We start from the raw sequence: 27,204 nt of genomic DNA on the forward strand, positions 1-27,204 counted from the left end.
TGTAGGCAGCCATGGTGACAAATTCATGTCCCCCCATCATGACACAGTACCAAGAGATCTATGGCACAAAAAAAAAAACGCAGCAAGGTTCTACACAGCTTAAAATTTTGGAAAACATTGGTAGTTGAGCAGTGGGTTGGCAAACAGACATCCAGGGATTCAGTTTTAATTTGTCAGTGATCTTTGAATTGTAGGTTTAGCTCTTTGTTCTGCCTCAATTTTACCACCTGTAAAATGGAAATAATAATATATACCCCCAACTACCTTATAGCTATATTATTACTTCTAAGGCTATAAGAAATGTACCTCTCTGATGCTTTTAAGTACATCAGGAAAGGTGCAAGATAAGAAGAAGAGGCACAATGGTCTCCTCCTGTGGTGTAGTTTATTATGCTGCATGCTCAGACATACCATGGGTCAGTGCATGTGCCCTGGAGGAAAGGCTGTGAGCCTCAGCTATTTTTCTCCCCGTCAGCCGGGCAGCCAAGCAGCAGCCAAGGTTGGGGGACAGAAGTAGCCAAGGACAGCAACTGTAAAAAAAAAAAAAAGCTTTCTGAGGTTATTTGATGAGAGCATCAACACTGCATGCAAAATCCCCAAGTACTCTCTCATTAGAGTTCCTGGATCAAGAAGTTAAGATTTTATTTTCCCCTCCTCAGAGAAACTAAAAAACTAGATTCAACTCAGCAATCAATTACTTGTACCCTGGGGAAGGACTTCTGACAGTCCAGAGTGAGATGTGCTGTTATGCTAAGATCAATGCAAGTTGTAAGAACGGCAAGATGGTCAACTAAAGCTAACAGAGTTTTGCCTTTTTTTTTTAAAAAAAGTAATCTTTACAGAAGAAGGGAGTCAACCCTGAGATGGCTTAAGCTTTCTAGATCCCCTTTTAAAAATATTGCATGACGCTTCATAAGCGTTCAGAGGCTAGACTTGAATTTCAGGAAGTGAAACAAAACAGGATCTGAGCCCAGACAATTCATTTGGATTGTTATGCAGGAATTCCTATCTATGTTTTGACACGATCAACCTGTTCATAGTTTTACAGACTGTTGTGGAATGAGGGCAGTAAAAAAAGGGGGAGGGGAACAAATTGGGAAGTTAAAATTCTGATCAGATGTTTCTACTCCCCAGGGGCTTATTTGAACTGAACTCCTATACTGGACAAAACAATTTTTAACAAGGTAAGACAGAGACATTTGTTATTGTTCAGTCGTGTCTGATTCTTTGTGACCTCATTATGGAGTTTTCTTGGCAAAGATATCAGAATGGTTTGCCATTTCCTCTTCTAGTGGTTTAATGCAACTGAGGTTAAGTGACTTGCCCAGAGTCACACAGCTAGTGAGTATCTGAGGCTGGATTTGAATTCAAGTCTTTCTGACTCCAGGCCTAGCACTCTATCCACTGAGCCACCTAGCTACCTTCAAGACAGAGACCTTTACCTGTTGTAAATTGTATTTTTCTAAGGTTATCAATTTAACTTCTAGAAAACAAGGAAACAACTTTTAATATGGGGCTTTTCATACAACATTAAATTCTTCCACACTATGGTTTAAAAGATTACAAAAAGGTGCTGAGTATACAGCACAGTACAGTGGAGCAAGAACTGGCCTTGGAATTAGGAAGACCTACAGTCAAGTACTGGTTCTGGCACATACTGGCTGGAAACCCAGATAAATCACGTCACTTCTCAGGGTGCCAAACTCTGCACTGGGAGAAGAAGGTTCCTCACTAGGGAGGCCCCACACTCATGAAATCACAGGTCTGGAGAATGGTTTATATTGAGATATATCTTCATTTTGCATCTCCATTCACACACACACATGATATATAGATAGATAGAGAGACACAGAGAGAGAAAGAGGGATCTATCTCTCTATCTGATACAGAAGGAGCAGGAATAATGCTGTCTCACACACAGAGACACACAGACATGACAGATACTGGATTCAGAGGACCCAATATATGTGTGTTTCTGTGTGTCTACGTATATGTCTGCATTGTAGGGTGTATTCTCTCACTGCAGGAGCTGAGATGAGAAAGGCACAAAACAGCGGGTGTTTTGGCTCCAGGTCTGGTGTTCCCATCACATCAGGGTTGTAATATTCTTCCTCTTTGGGGAAACGGAGCATAGTGTAGTACAGAAGAAAGAGCACAGGATACTTTGCTTCCAGTCCCAGATCTGCCATTCACTGGTTTTCTTTAAAATTGAACTCATCTTTAAGGGGAATTGATTTTAAACTTATGTTCCTGTTCTATAAATTTTAGTGGTGCGTGGTATGGGGGTATGGTGGGAGAGGCATGGAAAGGAGCTCAAGCCCAAATTTGCCTCTTTGCTCCTGATTCTGCCCTCTGGACATAGGGCTGTGCTACCATGATGGCTCTCTTAGTAATGCTGTTGTTGTTTCAGTCCTGTCCGACTCTTTGTGACCCCTTTTGGGATTTTCTTGGCAGAGATACTGGACTGGTTTATCTATTTCCTTCCTCAGATCATTTTACAGATGAAGAATTTGAGGTTCACAGGGTTAAGTGATTTGTCCAGGGTCACACAGCTAGTAAGTGTCTGCAGACCAGATTTGAACTCCAGTTTTCTTGTCTCCAGGCCTGGTACTCTATGCATTATGCCACCTAGCTGCCTCTCTTAGTAATATTGGCTCCCCCCCCATCCTCCCTCCAAATGGGATGTATATAAGAAGGTTATAAGATGGAGAAATAGAGCATATGAAAGAAAGTGAGTTCTCTTCCTGGAAGCTAGGTGGCAGAGTAGATAAGTGTTGGGCCTAGAGTCAGGTGGACCTGAGTTCAAATGCAGACTCAGATACTAGCTGTGTGACCCTAGGCAAGTCACTTAACTGCTTTCTGCCTCCATTTCTTCATCTGTAAAATGGGGATAATAGCATCTAACTCCCAGGGTTGTTGTGAGGATAAAATGAGGTAATATTTTTAAAGTGCTTAGCACAGTGCCTAGCCTACAGTAGGTACTTAGTAAATGCATGTCCCTTTTCTCCTTTCCTTTAAATTTTCATGGATCTGGATGAAGGTCAGTTTAGTATTACAATCATGGGATTCCTGGCTAGGTTTCTGAATCATTCAAAATGCTTCACCTTTCTGTACTTAACTGAGCAGATTTCATTAGTCCTCAATTATTATTAGAGAAATTACCTTCACAAACAGGACAGCATTCTCCTTCTGGCTCATAGTATCTATCACAGTTCAGCTCACCACACTGAGCAGAGAAACAAATAGAAACACCTCCCTGGCATCTGCAGAATTGACAATTGTCCATTCGAAACATGTCTCCATCGTAGTACTCCACACTGTTAAAAACGCAAGCTGGTTTCGTTTCTAGGAGTTTAAAAAAAAAAAGGTCTATTCAAAGGAAACTTGGCATAAAATATTTTCAAACAGCTTTTTGATTTTTGTATGGGAGTACTTTGATAAAAAAATTAATAAAACCAAGGAAGTATGCTTTATTAAATTAAAAAAAATCAAAGTGGATCAATAATCTTTTCCCCACTAAATTCTAAAACTTCCTTTAGCAAAGTTTTCAGTGATTGTTGCTAACCAAGTGAAGGGCCTTTTACTCTGAATTCATCCTATCTGACATACCTGCTAAATGACCAAAAACAAACAAAAACAAAACACCTTTTCTCTTAATTTCTTTTTTTATTCAAAGATAAATTATTTTTCCCTCTCCAATTTTTCTTGTGAGTCTCATTTTTCCATCTTCATATCCTTCTCTCCCATAGTATTCTCTCCTCAGCTCTCTCTTTTTAAAAAAACAGATTAAAGGAATTATAAAATCTTAGAGTTGGCAGGGACTTCAGAGGTCATCTAGTTCATCTTGTGCTTAAATGCCCCTGCTCCCCAGCACGACATCCCTAACAAACAGCCACCCAGCTTTCACATGAAGACATCCAAACAATAGGGATCTCAGTGCCACCTATGCCACTGAAGGACAACCCTAACTGAGAGGAAGGTTTTCCTTACATGAAACTGAAAATGCCTCCAAACTCCAGCTTCCACCCAGAAGCTTTCATTCTGCCTTCTGTGGCCAAGCAAAACAAGCCTGATCCTTCTTCCACATAATAGCCCTTCTAATACTTGAAGACAGTTATCCCTATTCATAGGAAGTCTTCCCCTTTCCAGGTTAAACAGCTTTAGTCCCTTGTACCAGTGTTCACACAGCACGGTTTTCAGTGCCCTCATCACTGGATTTGTCCTTCTCTGGACATGGTCCAGCTTGTCTCAATGCTTGTCTCTAATACACTAATGCTCAGAATTGAACACAACAGCAATGAACTCTGCTAGTAGCATCTGTACATTTAGAACTAGAATCTCAGTATATTTCTCAAATCCTAGAGCTCTTCCTCAGATTCTACTTAAATTACTTCAAATGATGAAGAGAGCAAAGTCCTCTTATTGAACATCCTTTGTTCAGTAATATGGCCTTAGGAAGTCTCTGCATTATGCTCTATAACCATTTCAGTTCCCCTTCCAAAGTCCCAAATCTGCCACAAATATCATTTAAAAACGACTTTGCATTTATATATTTTAAAGTGTTTTCTCATCCACAATCACATCTGAGATACAGTTGAAGGAAACACCTCCTCTTTAAAAGGTTATTAATGTATTTTTATTTCCTAATGCCTCATTAGAAGGAAAAACAAGGCCAAAGGTGGCAGTGCTTTGGGAAGGTCTGACATAGGACATGGAACAAAAACATTCTTTTGGCTTGCTGGTCACTTGTCAGCTTGTTGGGCTCTACCTTGTTAAAGACTAAAGATTTGGGTCAAGATGCTTCTCCCTCTTTTGTATGATGATTTAATTATTTTGTTGATGGTTATTAATTTTATAATAAAAAGTTTCTCTTTTTAAATCAGTTTCTTACATCTTAAAATTCTTCTCTTTTTCAGTGATGAAATGACTAGCTAGGCTACATGTCCCTAGAGATAGAAACCAATGTGTTTTCATAATTGAAATGTTTGAATTTTTTATCAGAAAAACAAAGTGCTATTTCTAACAAAATACTGAATTGAATTGTGTTCAAGTTGCAGAAAAAAATTTCAAAATGCAATTTTAAAACTATCATTGCAGTGATATAAACCAAGCAACATTAACTACTTAGACTTTTTGATCAAATTGACCTATTATACAGGTGAACAACAATACTCTTGATGAGTAATCTAAAAGGTAGGAAAAGAATCTTGGTTATTGATAAAGCAGTTCTAGGCATACTAGGTATTATAATACAATGTACATAAGCGTAAGTGGTAGAATGTAACAGAAGAGACAGTTCTTTCTGGCTAGCACATAGGTAACAAAAGAAAAGAATTAGCAGAGATGTAGTTGAGAGAGAGTGTTAAACAACATGTCTAAAAAAATACACAAACCCACAAAAATTCCTTATGTGAAAAATTACACTAAATTATGAAATATGCATTAGATGGCAGTCTGTATTTAAGGCTGTTGTTCTAGGGCAGAACATAATAAAAAGATTAACATGAGTCTTTGAGAAGCAATTATTAATTATTTCATTGATCACTGTGGTCAAACAGTACTATGACTATAGTTAGCTCTAAGAGGAAGGTCTAAATGGACCAGTATGACAGAGGTGTTAAAAGGAAGCTGTGAATGACAAGATTTGCACCCAATAATGCACTGCATTGTAAAAGTGTCTTCTCAGTAATTTAGCATGTGTTTTCTGCCTCTCAGTAATTTAGCATGTTTTCTGACTCTTAACTAAACTGTATACTCTTTAAGAGCTACAACTTGTGTGTTTTATTACTTTTGTATTTCATAGCTCCTAGGTGCAAGGTTTTAAACAAAGGACTTAATAAACATTGCTAACTGACAAAATATACAGATCGACGGATGGTGAGTAGGATGGATAGTAAAGGACTTTAGTTCAATTTAACTCTACCGATTAAACAGACATTTGTTAAATGTCTACTAAGTATAAAACACTTTACTAGGTATTAGGAACTTCAAACCACAGGTTTAAAAGCCTGTGGTATTAATGATTATACCACAATTATTTGGTTCTAGAAATGTCTATGACATAGAAGTTCATACAATATTGTGATACATGGAAACAGAGGTAGAAAATGGTCCATTTTTATGTTGTTCTGCAATTTCTTAGTGGGATAAGACTGCTGAAGTTGCTTCTGGCTTTAGTTTCATTGGGTGTGAGCTGCAAACCTATTAGTAAATGAATGGCTGTCAAAAGAAAATCCGTATGTCTATAGGAAAATTTCATCACTCTAAATTTTAACAATTCCTGAAGGTCTCTGTCTTGTGAACATCAGGCACATAATCATTATGGGTAACAGGGAAGGGAACAACACTGCAATATTCTAAAGGTATATATGATAGGGAATCAGACAGAAAGGAAATTAACAGGACAGTATGCTGGTAGGTATTCAAGCAAAATGTCAAGTAAATCAAGTAAAATAGTATTTGTTTGAAAGCGCCAGAATCCCCATAGTATAAGAAATGAGTCTGCTGACCCTGGGAACACCACTAAGTGTTGATTTATGAATAATATTATTCACATAGTGGACTCTTGAGAGATGTTTGGTTTTTAAATGATGATGAATTTTGACAGTGTAGTTTGCACTAACAGGGATCAAGTGAGAACAAGGAATTCTCAGCAGGTTTACTGGGATTGTGTACTAAAAGGTGTCGGGGAGAAATGTAAAAGGCAGTTGTACATGCAGAACATTTTCACACATCAGCACAGTAAGTGCCCTTATAAGGAAGGTGATGAATCTGTGTGGCATTGTACTCTTCTAGCCTCATTCATAATTGAATGTCTAACAAACAGGAGCAACAAGGCACAGAGATTAATGAAATGAGTTGAGCATTTTCCCACTAAGGATGGCATCCTGCAGTACTGAACCAAGAAGCTATCCCCAGACTTGTTCCATATAGCAATATAACTTGCCTTCACAGCCCCTTTTCTCTTTCTGCTCCTTATCTTCATAAAGAAGGAAAGAGTTCCCATAAGACTATATATATGTGTGTGTGTGTGTGTGTGTGTGTGTGTGCGCGCGCATAAATTTATATGTATATATATACACACACACACATATGTACACATATGTGTATATATACACACATATATATATGTATACATATATATAATCATATTTATATACAATTTTATAAAACAAATGTGCATCTATAGAATTTGTGTGTATATATGTGGTCTACATGACTGGCTCCTCCCAGAACTACTCAAGCCAACCATGTCTTTATTTCTCACCAGGCTGCACTCCAGGTTCTCTGTCATGCCTCATAAACCTCTACACTCTGGAAGATCGCTCCACCCCTGGAATTCACACCTTGAAGGCACCCTCTACCCTGCAGCCTCTCCCTCTGATTGGATGACCCCTCCTGGAACCTCCATTTAGAGAAGGACCAGGCCAGCCACGCCTTCATTTCTCATCATGCTACTTGACAGACTTCATCATTCTCTAGTGTCCAGTACCTTCATCTCCTCCAACACCCCTTCAGCTCCATTTTATGCATTGTGTTTCTTTGCTGGAGGACAGGGGCTCTCTTCATTTCTGCTTTGTATATGTATTCCCAGCACTTAGCACTGTGCTGGGCACACAGTAAACAATAAATACTTATTGACTGACTTGCTGATATGCATATATACACAGTTTCTTTTTTTCTTTCTGAATGATTCTTCCATACCTTACCCCCACTTCAGAAAAACCTATAAAACAATAAGATTCTTGATAATCTATCTTTTTTAAGTCTCCCAAGTAGGATAATAGTAATAAAGCACTAATAGCAGTTCACATGTAAAATACATACATTATCTCATCTGAGTCTCTCAATGATGGCATAAGGTTGAAAACCATCAAGATACTTATTACCAAGGTGATGGCAAAAAAGAGAGAAGCAACAGCACTGGAACTTGCAACTAATAGTCATACTAAGTCCTATTATTAGAATCAAATGTTTGTGTGATAATAAAAGCCTGAGAAAATAGGTATGATCAGAAGCTCCAGGTTATGGCTGCAGATGCTGCGTTAGGTAGAACAAAAGCCTGCAAACCCTAATGAGAAAATACAAGCTTCTAGAGGAAAGAATGAAAATGAGGGAAAGCCATTCCTTTTCCTAAATTAGTAGGAGCATGAATGAGCATTGTTGCTAAAGGTGACAGTGTTAAGTAATGGGATTTTAGGATTCAAAGGCTTGATGTTAACAGATAATGCTGCTTAGAATTATTTTATATTTGGCATTACTAGTTTATCTCTCTGGTGAGGTGTGTTGTAGTTTTGCCTCCTCACATCTAAGTATGAGAGGCAAATCAAGTCAAGACACTTATTAAGCACTTAATATGTGTGAGGCATTATGAAGCATGGCATAATGGAGAGGGGTGCCCAGAAGTCAAGATCTAGTTTCAAATCCTCTCTTACACATACTAGCTATGTAACCCTGGGACAAAATCACTTAACATTTCTGAGTCAAAAGCAACTCTCAAAGAATATAATTTTCAGATGAGTTGTCGCTTTGCATCTGTGGAAGTGAGTTTCCAAACCAAAATTTTCCCACGTTGATGAAATCACAAACAAAACAAGACAAAAGCCCCTAAATCCAATAAATGTCATATTTCCCCAGGATCTTGACTCATACAATAGGCACCATTCCCCACCCCCCCCATAAAACATGAGAGAAAGGGATGGTCTATTTTTGAAGGAATCTTGTATAAGGCAGTGTGGTGTACTAGGATGTACTGAATTTAGAATTATGAGAATCTGAATTAAAATTCTGTATCTGATACTAGATGTGTGATATGGACAAGTCACTTAAGATCTTTGAGCCTCAATTTCATCATTTGTAAAATGAGAGGTTTGGACTAGATGACTTCCAAAGGCTCTTCTAGCTCTAAATCTGTGACCCTAAGAATTCTTTTCCAAGTTTCCCAAATTTCAATGGAAGCAGAGAGCACACTATGAAAAGAAATGCTATAGGAAAAAATGCCCTCCTTAAATCTGGAGCAGGTCAAATCCACCAAGCTAATGTCTTTTCTGGTTGAAGTGTTTGAGGCTCTAGTCCTATTCTTATTTGTATACATTATCCATTGATAACCATGGGAACTATATGGATGTTTAAATGAAGGAAAAATATGGTCATGGATTCCAAGACTCTTTTTCCCTTGAAATCTATGAAACTGAAATTTTGAAACACAGCAGAGGACTGTAACATGAAATCATATATTACATTTCAAAATTTTTTTGTTTCTGATTGACAAAAGGTGATTTTCCCCTAACTTGCATTATCCTTCAGCAATATTTTAACCACATCTTCCCCCTAATTTACTAACAGTGACCTTCTAAGGCTATTCCCTAGTTTTATAGAAGTCTGACATGGACAGGCTTAATCCTTCTGCCTCATCTTACAAAAAAAAATCATAGTAGTCTCCATGAACAATATAAACTCCACATACCATTAACACATTCAAAGACATCACAGCATTTTCCAGGAGTTCCGTCTCCACGAGAGACAATGCGGGGGATGGATCCCACCTCACACATAGGGAAACCACATAAGCCAGAAAGACATTCGCATCTGAAACCAAAGAAAAAGGAGGGGAAATCCCATGAATAAATGAAAACAAAGAGTTTGGGGAATGGCAAGTAGCCGTGGTGCTTGTTAAATCAGCCCTTATGTCAACTCTGAACAGTGATGCCACATTTATCTTGCATTGTGCTGAATAAGGTATTCCATGCCAGTGGACACAGGTATGTGAGCTTGTCCCATTAAGCACCCATGGGTTAAAAAAAAAAAGAAAAAAGGAAAAAAAACCTTTTTAACCATTTTGGTTGGGAATTTTTTCAAAATGCAGTAAGTACATCACCAACTTCTTAAACTTAGTTAATGCTGAACTTCGTTTGGCTTTTTTTTGGTGATTCAGGGTCATGGCTATAAACATGCACTACACGATAATATGATGGACTTCAGAAGGGCTACTGATGTACCTAGTGTGGTTGTCTCTACACTGAAAAGCCCTCCACTCCTGTACACTGGGAATTTAAAAAAATGTAATTCAAATGTATGTAGTGCTTTAAAGCTGATAAAGTCTTCTACTGACAGCGAGGTAGAAACTGAGAGTATTCTTATTCCCATCTTGTGGCTGAGAGGACTGAAGCTCAAAGTTAAGTGACTTGCCAACAGAACCACACATGTAATTAGGGTCAGAGCTAGGATTTCAGCCCAGTGATCCTGATTCCAAGTCTAGTACTCCCTTATGCCCCACTCCCTTTCCCTTGCCAATGCACCCGCTTTTTCTACTCCAATTTTAAAATCTGTTTGGGAAATCATAAAACTAAGATTTTCAACACTATGCTATAAGTGATAGTAAACACATTTTGAGTGAGGAGTTGGGGAGTGCTCTCCTCAGGGTAAAATGTACTAACTTCCTGGGAATGTGTGACTGTTTTGGCTGCCCAGGGGCTTTTGTGTTTTGTTTACTTCTAATTTCTCAGTTACTTTCTAGGTAGTTAAGGTCTAAATAAATAATTTCACTGCAAGTTCTACTGTTTGTCAGCCTATAGATAAATGAGGTGATATTGCATGTGTGCATATACGCGCATGTGTGTGTGTCAGTGTGTGTATGTACTACCTTGTGGCTAAACATTAATTAAGCATACAACAAAACTGACAAGTGTCCAAAAATTTAGTAAACAAAGAAAAGTGTACTTCCTGACACAATATCTCAAACACCTAAACCCAGTCCACAGCATGTGAAGACCAGAGAGTATCACAGAATCTTGGAATTGGAAGGAAACTTAGAAACTAACTCATCCATTCCATACTTGAACAAGAATCCCTTCAACAACTATACCCCACAGGATAAAGCTTTTTTTGAAGACTTCCAGTAAAAGAGAGCCCGCCAACTCCCAAGGTAGCACTGGGCATAGCTTTCATTATTAAAAAATAAAAAGTTTTTCTTTACAATAAGCCTAGATTTAACCTCTCTGCAATTTTCTATCCAGTGGTCTCCTTTTTGATCTCTGGGGCAAAAAGAACAAGTCTAATCTCTCTTCCATACGATAGTCTTTCAAATAGTTGAAGGTAAGGAAGTGTACTTGACCTCTCCTTCACACTAAATATGGATATTCCTTTAAGATTCTGGACATACTGCATCTTTACTGATATTTTATGTTTTTTATTCTTTTATAAATACTCTCAGATTCTCTACCTAAGAGGCAAATCACCAAACAGCACCAACTAATTTAACAAATAAAAAAACCCCAACTGATTAAAAAGATCAAAGATTCAAAGAACCTTTAAGTAGAAAGGGTTCATCTGGTTCTACCTACACTTGAAAAGCAATCAGCATTATACCCTACCAAGCAAGTGGCATCCAAGTACTTGTCTGAAGACTTCCTTGTCTTCAGGGAGGGGGAAGCCTGTTCTGCTTTGGAGAGCTCAAATTGCCAGGGCATCTGTTCTTAAATCAAGCCTAAAGTCTCTTTGCCAATTCTATGCATTGCTCATAGTGCCTCCTGTTGGTGCCAGCTTCCACAACATATCCTTTCAATACTTGGGGATGACTCTCAGGACCCTCTAATTTGTCCTTTCTCTAGGCTAAATATTCCAGTTCCTCTAATTATTATATGGCATGAACTTGAGGCTCTTCACCATCCTGGTTACTCTCCTTTGCGCTTTCTCCACCTTTTCAATGTTCTTTGTAAAATGTGCCACCCAGAATTGAACACAACGCTATAGGTGTGATTCAGCCCGGGCAGAATACAGCTGACTAGCATCTACCAAGTCACGATCACCATGCCTTTCTTAATGCAGCCTAAGAAAGTATTAGCATATCACAGTTCACTAACATAGAGACTGCAGTTCACAAAGACTCTCAGATCTCTTTGAGTTGAACTTCTACGTAGTTACTTGTCCCCAGTCTTATATTTGCAAAATTTATTTTTTATCCCATTTTTGATAACTGTACATTTATTCCCGTGACAGATTACTTTGTCCTAGAATGTTAAAATTTTTAAAATCTTAATTCTGTCATTCAAAATATGAGCTATTCCTCCTAGCTTTATGTCATTTGTGAATTTGTTAAGTATGACATCTGCCACCATCTAGGTCACACACAAAAATGTTAAACAGCACAAGGCCAAGAACAAATTCTTGGGAAACCTGATTAGCGATCTCTTTCCAAACTGACATGGAACCACTCATGACTACTCTTAGGGTTTGGTCATTCAACCAGTTCTGAATACACATAATCATACAATCATCTAGGTGCATATCTCCTCCATTCTGTTCACAAGAATAATATGAAAGTCTTTGTCAAATGCTTTACTAAAATCTGGGTAAACTATATGGATGATATTCTCCTGATCTACAAGTCTAATAACTTTGTCAATAAAAGGAAATGAAGTTAGTCTTTCTTGATGAATCTACACTAGTTCTTCCTGATTAACACTTCCTGTCATATCTATATATTTACTAATTATCTCATTCATAACATATTCTAGAATTTTTGCCAGAAACTGAGGCTAAAAAAAAAATCAATAGCCAGTATTTGTCTTTCTCCTGTCTTGCCATACCATTCCTGTTTGCTGTCAGCAATTGGACTTGTCAGGTTGGGTTTTTTGTGTGTGTGTGTGTGACCAGAGATATACTTCATAAGGGCTTGTTGAATTGAAACCATTAATAATAACAATAATAATAATAACAACAATAACTAGGAATTATGCTATGCTTTAATGTGTCCAAAGCACTTTGTATACATGATCTCATTGGAACCCTACAACAACTTTGTGATGTGAGGCAGGGTCTATTTGTGTCTCCATTTTACTGATGAAGGAACTGATGCTCAAAGAGTTTAAGTGACTTGCCCAAGGTCACATAGCTAGTTAGAGTCTACGTCAGGGTCTGAACCCAGATTTTCTTGACTTCAAGTTCAGAATCCAGTGTAACTATACTACTATAGTAACTATAATAGCAGGTGTACTTTTACTCTTATAATCTTGGGTATTAATTCTTTCAAAGCTAATTGGTTCTATCTTTCCTACTCCAAAGTTTATTCTCCTTGGTTCAAATCCCTCACACCCCAATCCATCCACATTGTCATTAACTTCACCTTTCCCCCCCTTTTTTGGCCAGACAGCCCATTCTAAGGTTTAGAACTTCCTATACCTCAGGAGATGTCTTGTCCTGAAGAATTTTAGCCCATGGGATCCTGCCTATTCTTTCTTTAAAATCTGAAATCTTATCTCTTTGAATCTAGGGTCTATATCAGACCACTCTTGCCTTTTCTTTCCCTTCTCCCCAAATTCTATGACAGAGATAAGATAGACTTTGATCTCAAGTTTCATCATTTCTACCACAGCAACAAAATTTTCCTTGTTTTTTAAACATGTTTCACCAACATTTTAGCATTAAGTATTATTGCAACCAACTACATTTGCTTATCACTACTTCCATTTAAATTAATTTTAAAATGCAAACTATTAATTGTTCAGCCAAAAGGATATTATATTTGTAATTCTACCAGTAATGAATGAGTATATCTGTTCTTCCATAATCCTACCAGTGCTGAATTTCATTATTTTTATTTTTTGCTAATTTGATGGGTATGAAGTAGTACCTTAAAATTGTTTCAATTTGTATTAATGACAATAATAGGAACCATAATAACAGTAATTATTATCTGAAAGAATAGATGCTAGTGTGAAACAGCATGCAAGGAAGGATTCCTGACCTTTCAATTTTAAATGAGAATTTGTATTTCCATTTTGCCAGAAAAAAATCAAAACTACTAATATTGTCATTATTCAGATGATGATCAATCAATATTTCACATTAAAATAATTACATAATGTAATCACATCTGCATTCAGGAGGGAACTGATTAGGGTGTTACTTATTTTTATAAGTAATGAATTCAGTTCAGTGAATATTTGAAAGGTTACATGCCCTGATAACTCAAACCTTAAGAATCATCCAACCCTCTCCATCTGCCTGACTATGGTGACTATTTCTCAGCTATGGTGGGTGGAGAAATACATGTTCTTCAACTTACTACTCTTCTACAACATTTCTCCCCTTTGGAGAATTTATAAATAGCTCCAGGTAGGCAAAGAGTTCCAAAATAAGGTTTGGTTTTTAAAGCCATCTTCACAGCTGATATTTATTCATTCATTCAACAAACATCTACTAAATAACTTCTATGGACAAAGTACTGTGGCAGTTTCATAAAGGATCAAACGCAATTCTACTTTAAGAATCTTACCAGGAGAACACTATTAAACATAATGCTAGATAATGTATAAGGGTTGTAAAAGCCAAGAAAGGTGTATGGGAATTCAGAAAAAGAGCTCGCTCACTTCCATTTGTGGTATCAGAGAAGTCTTAGGGAAAAGGTGGTATTACAGTTGGAGAGTGAAAGACAGGTATGATTTCAATGGGCAGATTAAGTGGAAAGGTCCTTCTAGAAAGAAGAGAACAGCATGAACTAAATGAGACGTTTTCAGGAAACAAATTAATCTAGTTCATCTGGAGCAGAGAACTACTATAAGGTAATAGGGGGAAATCATACTGAAAAAGTAAGCTGGGATACGCTCATGAAGATCTTTGAATGCTAGGACAGAGTCTGGACTTTATTTGGTGGGCAATGGGAAGGCACTGAAGGACTCTGAGGGAAGGAATGACAATCAGACTTATACATCAATATTAATTTGATATCAATATATTCCTACTCATTAATGTATAGTATGGCAGCTAGGTGGCAGTGAATAGAATGCCAGGGCTAGAGTCAGGAAGACCTGAATTCAAATCTGGCCTCAAGACATTTATTAGCTGTGTGATCCTGGGCAACTCATTTAACTTTTTTTCCCTCAGTTTTCTCATCTGTAAAATGAGCTGGGAAAGGAAATTACAAACAACTCTTGTATCTTTGCCAAGAAAACCCCAAATTGGGTCATGAAGAGTCAGACATGACTGAACAACAACAAAAAAAGCATATAGTACATGTAGAGATTAGATAAGGCTTTATATTTTTCTGCATATATTAATCCTGGTCTTAGACTGGGAGCTTCTAGAGTCAGAGATGAGTTTTCCTCATACAGTACCCAGCACAAAACCATGTTGAGTTTGGTACTTAATTTTTTTACAATAATGATAATGATAAAGTATCTATGAATACGAATTCTAAAGAACTTGTAGTCAAGATTACTGGGCTACTGGGTGGTGAAAACATTGCTACTTCACTACTACCATTGCCATTATTTGACTATGAAAATCTCTCTGAGTTTATCTTCCACTATTTTAGTTCAACAACAGACACCTAGTAAGTGCCTGTCAGGTGCCGGGAATCATTCTTATTGCTAGAGATTTAAAGGCCAACTCCCCTGTCCCACCAAAACAAAAGAATCCCTACCCTCAAGGATCTTACATACAACTAACTTTAGGACTAAAACGAGTCCAGGTTGATAGCTGCATGGGAAACTCCAAGAAATCATCTCGTTTAGCTTTCTGCCTTAGGCAAATAAATTATTATTTCCATTTTACATAAATTAGACTTCTACTGGAAGTGTCTGGTGTCCCAAGTAGCGTGGAGGCTCATGGGTTCACAAAGACAATGTCAGTGGAATGAAAACTCTGGCACCTCTTACATCAAGCTAGAAAAGCTATGACTATGGACGATTTTGTGTCTTGTCATCTGAGAGGCTTCCCACCAATAAGTGCTTTTTTTTTCTTTTCTTTTCTCAAAGCTACCCATAGAATCTGAATAGTGACAGCTGAAAGAGTTGTAATCTGCGTCAGTGGAGGGAATACTCACGTCAATCCTTGAAATACTGAGGTACACAAATCAGAACATTGGTGACTCCTCTGCCAATGTCTAAGATAGCGGATTCCATATAACACATCAAATGTCAAGAAAAAAATAAATTACAGTATTTCTCAAAGAAACAAAGACTTGATGGATCTATGATTTCAGTGTGGTTACAACTCTCCACTGATAAGATTCACAATCCATTCACACCTCATCTTTCAAGATTTCTATCAATATCCTTCCAAAAATCCTCCACAGAAAATCTACCCAATGCCCTGGAAATCTTCCATTGGGTATTTCAATGTGTCTTGGATACAAAAAAAAAAAAAAGAACGAGGTTATCTCATTCTTGCTACATGACAGGCCCATCTCCCTTTCAAGTCAGATATTTTTGAATTTGTTTTATGCTACTTCTTGCCTTTAAATGATTGTTGGTAATATGCTATATCCTACTTATAGCCAGTCTTTTCATTTTTCTGTGGGTCATCTACAATTTGGATTTTTCTGTGATCACGGTGTTCCATGAGTTACAGCCACATGGTGTCACTGGGAGAATATTGGTTTTTACCAAGATCTATTTGTATTGCAAGAAGTGGCTTGGGAACACTGAAGGTACTATATGTAATCCAACCAACTTTCTTCAGCCTTCTTCTTCTTCTTCAGTTCTAAGCCTAGCTTACTGTCTTAAGTGACTGTTCAAAGTATACCAAACTGATGAACTCATCCATTTACAGATGCATTACATAATCAAGGCCAGTGATGTCAATCTTAAATAGAAATGGATCCTTGAGGGTAGCATATTGACTTAGAAAACCACAAATTAACATTATCCATGTTGTATTTTTTATTTATTTTCTTAAACATTTCCCAATTATATTTTAATCTCATTTGGGCTGCAATGGGAGTTCTGTGGGCCTGCTGGAGAAGAGGTGAATTTGACACCTCTGTGTTCTTTATCCATCTCAATTTTCCCATGTGGGTTATCATGCCAACTTTTTTGAGTAACCATAAATCTTAATAAAGAAGTCCTGTGATATTCTAGGGGCCCAATGCATCAGTTCAAGATCACCCACAAACTTAAGCATGTGGAGAATTTCACCATTTGTAGGCAAAGAGAAAATATTTGGTGAGGATGCAATTGTTTTATGCCTTGCTTGATATTAAAATCCAGAGGATCCCTAAATAACATGATCTATGTGTCAGTATCTATCAAAGGTCTTGAAGAATATTAACAGAGTAAAGGGAAATCCTTATTTGAGGAGAGCCTTTAAGACTGAATAATTGTTTTGAGTTAAATTTTTTTTAAATTAATAAATAATAAACAGATATTTTAAAAATTTTAATACCTTCAGTCAGCTGTGTGACTGTAAACATGTAGTCTATTGTAGAGACATACTTGCAAAAACCTTTCTATTCTTTTCTTATATTTTCATCAAGGACACCATTGATCATAAAAAGACCGTTTCCATGAAGATATTTTAGAGATGAGAGATTAGGTGTGGTAGTTATTGATGTCTTCTTACTAGCTTTTCTGAGTAACAATGCAATTTTTTTATCTTTTCTACTTTTTATTATTTTTTACTTGAGATGCCTTGAAAATTAACCCCTTAGTGCTTTTAAAACTGTCTCACGCCAACCTTTCGATACAGGTCTTTCCTCTTTCACTGTTTCTTGCTAATCTGACATAATACTATTTATAATTTTGGATCACATTCCAATGTTTTACAAATAAGCTTGTATTCAAAACTAATATTGCTCTTGGCTGCCATAGTTTTCCATTTTGTGGATGTTTGCTGGCAGTTCCTAGACTCTTGACATCTCTATTGAGGTGACTGCTTTATACTGGTTAAAACTCTCTAAGTAATATAACAATCAATTTATTTACTTTTATCCATTTCCCATTTTTCATAGGTCAGGTTAAAATAGATGTAATTTCATATAGAATCTTTTCAATTTTATTCTTTATTATAACAGTATTAATTTTTACTTTTGCTCTAATCAGTGTGACTACACAAGGCCAACTATTTCAGAAATTATTTTCACAACAGCAACCAGTCATTTTCTATATGTAAAAGTATAGTCAATTTCACTTTTTGTGCTCTTCAGTGCTTTCCAGGACCCATGTCCTGACCTTCTTCTTGGTGTGACTATTTACAAAGACATTGGAACTCTGATCAATCCAATGACCAATTAAGAGCTGGCAGAAAGGTTGTGGACTACTGCAATCAGGCTTATGTAGTGTGATATGGCCAATGTGTTGCTTTCTTCTGCTTAACGATGTTTCTTTGTTATAAGGAAGAGTTTTATGGGGAGGAAGGGAGGGCAAATAGAGATGGTGATGATTCTTGGGAAGTGAGAGCAATGTTTTAAAAATTCATCAATACTAACAGAAACATGTAAAACACTAATCAATAAATCTTTGACCTTTTTCCATTTCTTAACTCTGAACTATATTTTCCAAAATATTTTTGTTGTCTTCTTATTGTATTCATTTTCCCATGGAAGTTGCTGAATAGCTCAATATCTATAATTTATATCTATCTGTCCACACACCCCCACCCACACAAACAGTTTTGTTTTGGAGGATTGTGTCAAGTTCCTGAAAGTTTTAATTTCATTGTATGCTGATGCATAAGCTGTAACTATTTTCACAGTAGTAATTTTGCCTATACTTATCAGAAGAACAGCCAGGAAAGATGATTAAGTGTTTTTTGTTCCTTTTGGGCACACAATTAAGTGAATTCTACCTATGTCTCAAAATTCTTCTCAAAGAAGAACTGTTTGCTATTCTTCCATTTAGATATAACTTTTAGATCTCTTTTGGCTTTATTTATATTATAATGTCAATATGGACGTGGTTCAGTTTCTCCAATGGTGTTGTGTAGTCTGTAGGCAAAGATTTCACAATCAGAGGCAATACTTAAAAGATAATTTTGTCAGTGTGGATTCTCCTTTGACAGACACAGACCACAAACCTTCCACAGTTAAACAAAGGGTCTTCGTAAGTTGATACTGCCAAAAAAGTCATTGTTTTACAATCTAGTTTGTACTCAGTTATGGGCCTAGAAATGGACTACCTATCTATGGTTCCAAGACTACCCCATAATATCAACAGTTAAATTAATATCTGTAGACATTATAGGGCATCTAGGTAATGCAGTAGAGTGCTGGGTTTGGAGTCAGAAAGACCTAACTTCAAATCCATTCTTAGACTCTTAGCTGTGTAACCCTGGGCAAGGCACTTAGCCCTGTATTCTTCAATTTCCTCATCTGTAAAATGAGCTGAATAAGGGAATGACAAACCACTCCAGTATCTTTGCCAAGAAAACCTCAAAAGAGGTTGACTAAACAACAACAGACTCTAAGAACTACGAGATCCTTAGTGCCCATTATTCCTTTTCTGCTACTATACTACCATCACTGTGAAACTAGAAAGCAGCTAGCTACACAGGACTGATGGCCATTTTGTATTTTGATGTCTTATATTGTATTACATTTTGCACTGTATTTTAATGTCACGTAGTATGACATATACACCTTTCTCTCTGTTTTCTCCTCCATGCTGAAACAACCAATTCATTATAACTACATCAAATATAAACTAACAATGCCAGAGAATAAGTAAGCATCAAACATTTCTCCAGGAAGTATGAATGTTCACACATCTAAGGGGAAATCACCAAGTCGAATGATCTGGCTGAGCAAGGTTGTTAATCTCAACCAGGTAAGGACTTTTTTAAGGAGGAAAGTAATTTTTCTTCTCTTTAGTTTAGATCCAATTAAAACATGTAGCATTTATAGTTACTTTGCTTTTAAATTATAAGCCCTGAAGGTATGTACACATTTAATGATAGCATTAGAAAAACCTTTATAGATCGTTTTGCTCTTGGGCTAAAATTGCTATGCTATGGGGGTAGAGGTGGAGCCAAGTAATCATTTTCTCCTCACTTCTGAGAGGGTAGCTTCAAAATCCCTTGAAGGCTTTTTTTCTGAAAGTATGTTACAAAGAAAATAAAATATTGATGCCATGCTTTGAATTTACTTTCATCTAATTCATATTTTGTATACTATGTACTTAAATTCATTCATTTTATCTTAAGAAAAGTGTGAGCCTGATAAGTCTTATAAGTCAGGTTTTATTTTCCCAATTAAAACACAGAAGAAAACAATGACTTGGATTTGAGAAATAGGTAGACCCTGATAACAAAATGTTTTAAAAATGACAAAGCTTCATGCCAAGAAACAGATGCACCACTAACTGATTATTATACTTTAAACTCGGGATTGGATCTGAGATTTCATTAGTATTGTGAACTCCGGAGTAATAGAGTCCCTATATACATAAATAGTCACAGAGCATTTTAAGCTGGTTAGCTTGGTAAGATATGCTACAAGGCAAATTAAATTCCTAGCATAGTGTTGTGTGCACATGGGTCTGTAATAAATACTATTTGATGATTTCAAGAACTTAAAAATATACCACCTCAAAGAAGAAAGGAAGGACTGTCCTTTGTGTACAGAGATGACACTGTCAACCCACCATTAGGAGACTGTGTGCCTTGAGTTATTTTTTCCACTTGTGGTGATAGATTTGTTTTGATCCATAGCTCCCCCACCCAGAAGCTCACATTTGCACGATAGCTGGCTGGGGTAAGAGATATAGCCTGGGACAGCTTTAGAAAACAAAGCTTAACCTCTCCAAGTGCAAGTAAATTAACAAATAGAACTCTCACAGTAACTTGAGTACAACTGTTATGACATATCCAAAAGGAATGTGACAAACGTGGTAGAAGGAAACTATATTGAATTCTTGGGAAGAAAACGTACTATACGACTCTAAGGTATTATTGTGATGGTTAGAGGTATAACTGACTAGTATGCTTATCTGATTTCCTAAGTCATGGTCTGAAAAGTAACTAATTAAGATTTTTCAGTGTTAACTGCTACTTTTCTTGAATTTTCTTTACTCTTATTATTTTTTTCTTCTATTGTCCAAGAGATCCAACATCATGGTAATTGTACAATACTTACCCAGTTTACCCAAGGTAAATGTGTAGTTACAATAAGTTTAGGCCACACCAAGAATTAACAGACAGCATAGTGAAGACCTGGGTTCAAATCCTATCTCTCACAATTATTAGCTAACTGGCCATCAGCAAATCACTTTAACTTTCTGGGCCTCAGTTTCCTCATTGGTAAAATGATGATACTGTAGTACTTAACTCATGGCATTGTTATAAGAATTGAATGAAGTTGTTTATATAAAGTACTTTGCAAACCTTAAAGCATAGTCAAACTATATTCATCTGACCCTTCTGAAGGGCAACAATGACTGCTTAATGGACTAGGCACCATTCCACCACCCTTCACTGGACATGCAATATGTAAGGCTAAGCTTCAAGGTATGAATTCCAGTACTGGAATTCTAATGCCTCTCCCTACCTAATTACCTGCACTTGTCCACACAAAATAGCACATCTATAATGCCACTAACATGGCATTAGTTTGGTTCCAACTTCATGAATTTTATTAGTAGAGAAAGAAAATGCAAAATCAAGATTAGGGAGTAAGCATCCTCCAAATTTACAAGGATATCTTCGCCTTGAAAAAGTCAAGTGAAGGTATCCAGATATAATATAAAAAAGTGGAATGACAGAAATTCTTGATCTTCAGTACTGCCATGGTATTCAGATCTCATGTTTTCTTCAAGATACACTGCGTAATCCCTCCATGTAGTTTTGAGCTATTATCATATCACAGGTTCAGGAATGAGAAGTTTTATTTTTTCCAACTGAAGTTCATGGACACATGAGGAAAAAAAGCCAAGTATTATATAGGTTAAAAGGAATAAATATGTGTAAATACGTGCATACATATATGTGTGTGTATATATATATATATATATATATATATATATGTATATATATATATATACGTCTATATATATATATATATATATACACATATATATTCAAATTGTACTATCCATTTACATTTTGAATTAGGAACAGAAAATATATAATTCTCTGCAACAAACAGAACAAATTACTTTCTGCTTAAACCTTCAGGTGGAGATAATGAGAGCGTGAAATGAAGAGTGAAGAGACACAGATATATAAGCAGATAAAGAGAGATACAAAGAAAGACAGAAATGAAGAAGTCAGAGGGAGGCAGACAAAACAGGGATAAAGGTATATGCAAAGTTTATATATATAGAGAGAAGCACAACACTAAAAAACACAAAAGAGACAACGAAATAGGATACGTAAAGACACACCGACCAGCATGCCACACACAATCACAGAAAAACTGACAGACACATACATACATAGACATTTCATGGAGTAAATCTTCATCTTTGGTCCTTTTAAGATCATTTTTACAACTGCAAATTTAAATGATTCATCAGTTCTTGGCACTGGAATTCTATATGGGGTCTTCTCTCAGTTCTGGTTAATGATTTAACCTGTTTACCACTAACTCAGTATTTCCTTTATATGTTTTTCCATTTAATCTATTCAGAATTTTTTAAAGAAAAAAATAGAAAAGTTAAGCGCTTAACCATAACATTGTTTATATCTTCCCTTGTGATCCCCCCATCTTCTTTTCCCACCAATACCTAAATTATATCCATTTCCCAAAGCCTTGTGGTTCCTAGAACTTTCTTAACTTTCTCTTTTCTCCTTCCTATTCAGGAGCTTCATGTCCTCAGGAGACAGTCCAGATGATTCCTCTCTTCCATAGAGAAGGAGTTTTGTACCTAGTGAGCAGTTATTTTCATTGCCTCTTAAAATCAATTTCCCCAGAGATAAAGAAAGAATAAAGGAACTAAAACCTGATTGAGGAGTACAGAGGGTATGGCTTTAGTACAAGTTAGGATCTTAAGAGCTGGAAGTCTCACCCTAACAAATAAATAACAAATAACAAATAAGGAAACTAAGACCTAGAGAAGTCATATGTTGCCCAAATTCATACAACAATTTATTGTCACAGTTAAGAAACCCTGGACTCTTGGCTACCAGTCTAGTGCTCATTTCACCACTCACAGCGCCTTGAAAACAGGTTCCCGTATTAGCAGTTTTAGAGAAGATGGAGGGACTATATCCTCCTTTATATATTATACATACTATGTGTTGAACAAAACAACAACACACCCACACATACATAGACACACACACACACACACACACACACACACACACACACACACAGAAGCAAAATATAAACTGCAAGATCTCCGGGGATTTTTCCCATCCGGAAGTTTGAGAAACTGATTTACCAAGGAAGTAAGAAAAAGTTTCCAAAAATTTTCTACCGTTTAATTTAAAAAAAAATATTTTGGGAGTTTCAGGGTGGTGACTCACAAAGCATGAAAGATAAGTGTTTGGGAAAGAGATCCTGGATGAGAACGAGGCTGCTTCGTCAGAGATAGATTGGAGCCAGGAAAAGGCTTGGGAACTTGGCTTAGGGCAGTGCATTCTACACAAGAGAAATCACATTTTAAGTTTCTGAAAATGGTAAATACTCATTTAGTTTATTTCTACCTGCAAACAACTGGACTGAATTTTCTTTACTTCCCTTTACTAAAATATGCACCTTTAGACAGAAATTAAAAATATAACCTTTTGGTCCAAGTAGGTGAGAATAAATCTTATTGGAAAGATAAGACAAACTGTCATTTTTATATTATTATAGTTACGCTGAAAATTTAATTATTGTGGGTGAGGAGTAGGGATGCTCCATTGTTACTAGTGTTTGGTGCTGTTCCTTGAGCATTCTAGGAGAACACTGGGAGCTGAAGTGATCTGGTGATCAATTCAGGGAAGTGGTAAGAAGGCCTGGCATGGTAGCAACAGGGCACAGGATGACAATCCTACTAAATTTTTGCATAAGAATGGGTTGTTGTAGTCGGCCCAGCAGATCAATATACTTAACATCTGGACTGGCTGCTGTTTTTGATACTGCTTTGATATCTGTGCAAGAATGTTGTTGAAAAAACTGGAGCTTGCCTAGAAATCCATTATACAATATGAACACTTTTTACTAAGGATAGAAAGCAGCTGAGTATGGGACCTATCTCTGTATGTAATTGAACTTCCATTAAATTAGATAACATCTACCGGAATACAACTGATTTATTTTTAAAGGAAACATGAAATTAATTTAATAAGTTCAGATCTTTGGAAATCAGGTATTTTTTCAGCAAGTGAATACACATCTAATTGTGTTCATAATTTCTATAAATGGGGACATCTGTTCACTTCCATGAAAAATAAACTAGGTAGTCTACCATGATAATGGCTTCACAAAGATAAAGGGTTGTTTATCTGGAATCTCATATTTTCCATATCCCTAAAGGCTAAAGTGATTACAGCATTAAATCATAAATTCAACCAACATTTATTAAGCACCTACTATGTACAAGACATTGTGGTCATCCCTGGACATACAAAGATGAAAGATGACATAAGTCCTTCCCTTGAGAAGCTTACAACCCCATAAGGAGAGATGTACAAGTTTGCAGTTAAGTACAATACAAGATATATACTGATTAAAGACAACCAAAGATCCATACAAAATGTTCTATGAATATTTCAAGAAAAGAAAGGAGATGGAGTTGGAGGAGTGGGGTGAGGTCTTCTTGTAAGAAGTGTTACTTTAGCTTGGCTTTGAAGAAAGAGAATTTTAGTAGCCTGAGATAAGGAAAAAAATCACATTATAGAGATGGGAATGGCTTGTACCACTGTATAAATATGGGGAAGAGCAAATTGAGATTAGGTAACAACTAGCAGGGCAGTGTGGTGGAATGCAGACCATGTAAAGGAGAGTATAAGTAAGAATAGAAAGGCAGGCTACAATCAGATTGTGGAGGCCTAAATGTAGGATAAGAGGATATAACTAGGAGATTTTTGAATAGGAGAGTGACTTGGCCAGATCTTAGAGTATCTGGCACATAGTAAGCACTTGATAAATACTTTTTCATTTATTCATTCATCATTGCATTCAGAAGATTATTAGGAAGAAGCTTTGTAAAGGATGCATTAGATGCAGACATAGGCAGGATGAAAGCCCATCTAGGAAGCTATTATAATAGGCCAGGTGAGAGGTGAGAAGGTAATATGGTAATACTACATAATACTCTTTAACAAGAGTAGAGGACCTATAAGGGAATGAGTGAATGAAAAAAGAATTATTAAAAGCATTTGCTACATGCCAAACACTCTATGTCCTACGGATAGAAAAAGAAAACTAAGACAGTCCCTGTTCTCCAAGAGATCACCTTCAAACACATAAAGAAGGGTTCAGCTACAAAGTATATGGCAAGTTCCAGAAGTCCATGGGGTATATTGGTATGTCAAATGGCAATGCCCAGGGGGGCAGAGGCTATGGAGGCTGGAGGATGAGGGTACAGATACTGAAAGATACGGAGGTAGAATCAAGAAGATTTGCCAACTTGATGGATATAAGGAAGATATGGAAGGAGAGGACAGAGTTCCAGATAGTTACAAGGCTTTGTGCTGGGAGTGATAGACCTGGGAAGATGGTAACAAAATCAACAGAAATAGAGAATTCAAAGAAATGCGGACCTAGGGAATAAGATAATGAGCTTGCTTTTAGACATACTGAATTTGAGGTTCTATATCAGGATGTCCAGGTGGAGGTTCTCAACAGACAGTGCAACTAGAGGAAGTCAGGGGAAAGAATGGGGCTAGATATATAGATTTAAGGATGATGAACCAGTAAAGGAAACTGATAAAGAGCAGGTAGAAGGAGAACCTAAAGAAAGTAATGTCATGTAAACTAAAATTCAGAAGTCAAATTGCAAGGGGTTGAATGTCTAAGTGAATGATTAGCAAGACAGTGGACTGAATAAGTATAGGGTACTTTTTCTAGGAGTTTAGCAGTTAAGATAAGAAAACTAGCTTGAAGTCAAGGAGGGGGGAGGGGTGGACATCTGTACCTGCATGTTCAGAGGAGAGAAGTCATTGGTAGTCTTGGAAAAGGAGAATGTATGATTGATGGGGCCAGCTCCTGGATGAAACTAAATGTAGAGAGATGTTGTAGAGGCAGAACTGACAAGACTTGAGAAATTATTAGATACAGGAGTGAAGTAAAGGAAACAGTTGAAGCTAACTCTGAATGAGTTAGCCCAGAATTCATCTCAACTTTGGATCACTGAACCTATGCTTAGACTAGACTCTCTACCCAAATTCCTCTAGACTAATATCCCCAAGACTATCCTAAAACCAAATAAATTTAGAGATAGAGCTATTTTGCCTCTTTAAATTCTTTAATGTCAGTCTACCAGGAAATTGAGCACTGTTTGAAAAAGTAATCTCAATGACTGCCATTTGGTGAGATGCTGGCCAAGTAAATTATATACTCGATATATGGTAGGCTAGGCCTAAAGGTGACTATTTCTGCTTATCACAGACTGCATATTATGGGGGGGTAATAATTCATTTACTTTGTACTTATATTAAGCAGTTTAATAAACATCTGTTTAATTGGGTTACCACCAAGTTACATCGTTGATAGCTTACAAACTATTTAAAATGTTCATTCAACTCTGTTACCCAAAATATAAAATGCTATTTTTACCAAATTGGTAGGCATCAGAAAATGAGAACAGCATTAGTTATATCAAAAGGGAGCAAAATATAAACACCAGGTTCTTACTGCTTGGTGATTTTATTCTGGCAGCTGAATTTTAGTTGTCCAGTTTGGATCTAAAAGGTCAGTTGAAAAAGTACAGAAGCTATGTTGAGGTGTTTTTGGCATGAGGCATGTTGGGAGGAAGGCTTATATCTGAGACAATGCTTAGTTTTGCTCATTAGGAAGACTTTCTTAACCCTGATCCAGGGAACAGCTTAGTTTTATTTCTTGTTATTCTGAACTTGACATATGCCAGTAAAGATTAATACTTCCACATACAAAGAAGAATGGAAAAGAGGATTGTATATGAAGCCACAAATCTCTTTTACAGCTTATTTTTTAAAGCATATATTAAGTAAGCTAATTTCAAAGCTGATCTGCTTCTCTATGTCTCCCCTTTAAACTCATGAAATTACTTCTTGAGAAAGAGCACATTTAGAATGAATATTGACTATCATGAAGACTTGAGTTGGAAAATATGGATCAAATGCTAGAATCCTAAATGCAGAGATTGGGTTAGGTCTGACTTCCAATTGTGCCTAATTTATCCATTTCTTAGAGAAGGCACCAGCTCTCAACAGGGAGGTTTTCTATATAGGAAATGTGTGAGTTTTGTGTGTTTGTGTGTGTTCTTCTTGTTTTTTAAATTGCTATTGCTTGAGGTGGAATATTTTGTGCTTGGGTATGGATAAGAGAAAATTAAGTTCCTCAGTGTAGCCACAAAATTTCTT

General features: G+C 36.7%; 1 protein-coding gene across 3 annotated transcripts in view; it reads right to left on the bottom strand.

Annotated features, from left to right (window-relative positions):
- CRIM1 (cysteine rich transmembrane BMP regulator 1) overlaps positions 1 to 27,204 on the bottom strand; it is a 249,518-nt gene that overhangs the window by 92,980 nt on the left and 129,334 nt on the right. For 2 of the 3 annotated variants that reach the window (XM_020992654.2, XM_020992652.2), the window contains exons 5-6: positions 9,467 to 9,588; positions 3,163 to 3,345 (exon numbers count right to left, since the gene is read on the bottom strand). In XM_020992654.2, the coding sequence (XP_020848313.1) occupies positions 3,163 to 3,345; positions 9,467 to 9,588 (305 nt within the window). The remainder of the gene's footprint in view (positions 1 to 3,162; positions 3,346 to 9,466; positions 9,589 to 27,204) is intronic. The other variant, XM_020992653.2, reaches the window with a different exon arrangement.

The sequence above is a fragment of the Phascolarctos cinereus genome, unplaced genomic scaffold, assembly GCF_003287225.1.
Source record: "Phascolarctos cinereus isolate Bilbo 61053 unplaced genomic scaffold, phaCin_HiC Scaffold_2;HRSCAF=192, whole genome shotgun sequence".
Lineage (NCBI taxonomy): Eukaryota > Metazoa > Chordata > Mammalia > Diprotodontia > Phascolarctidae > Phascolarctos > Phascolarctos cinereus.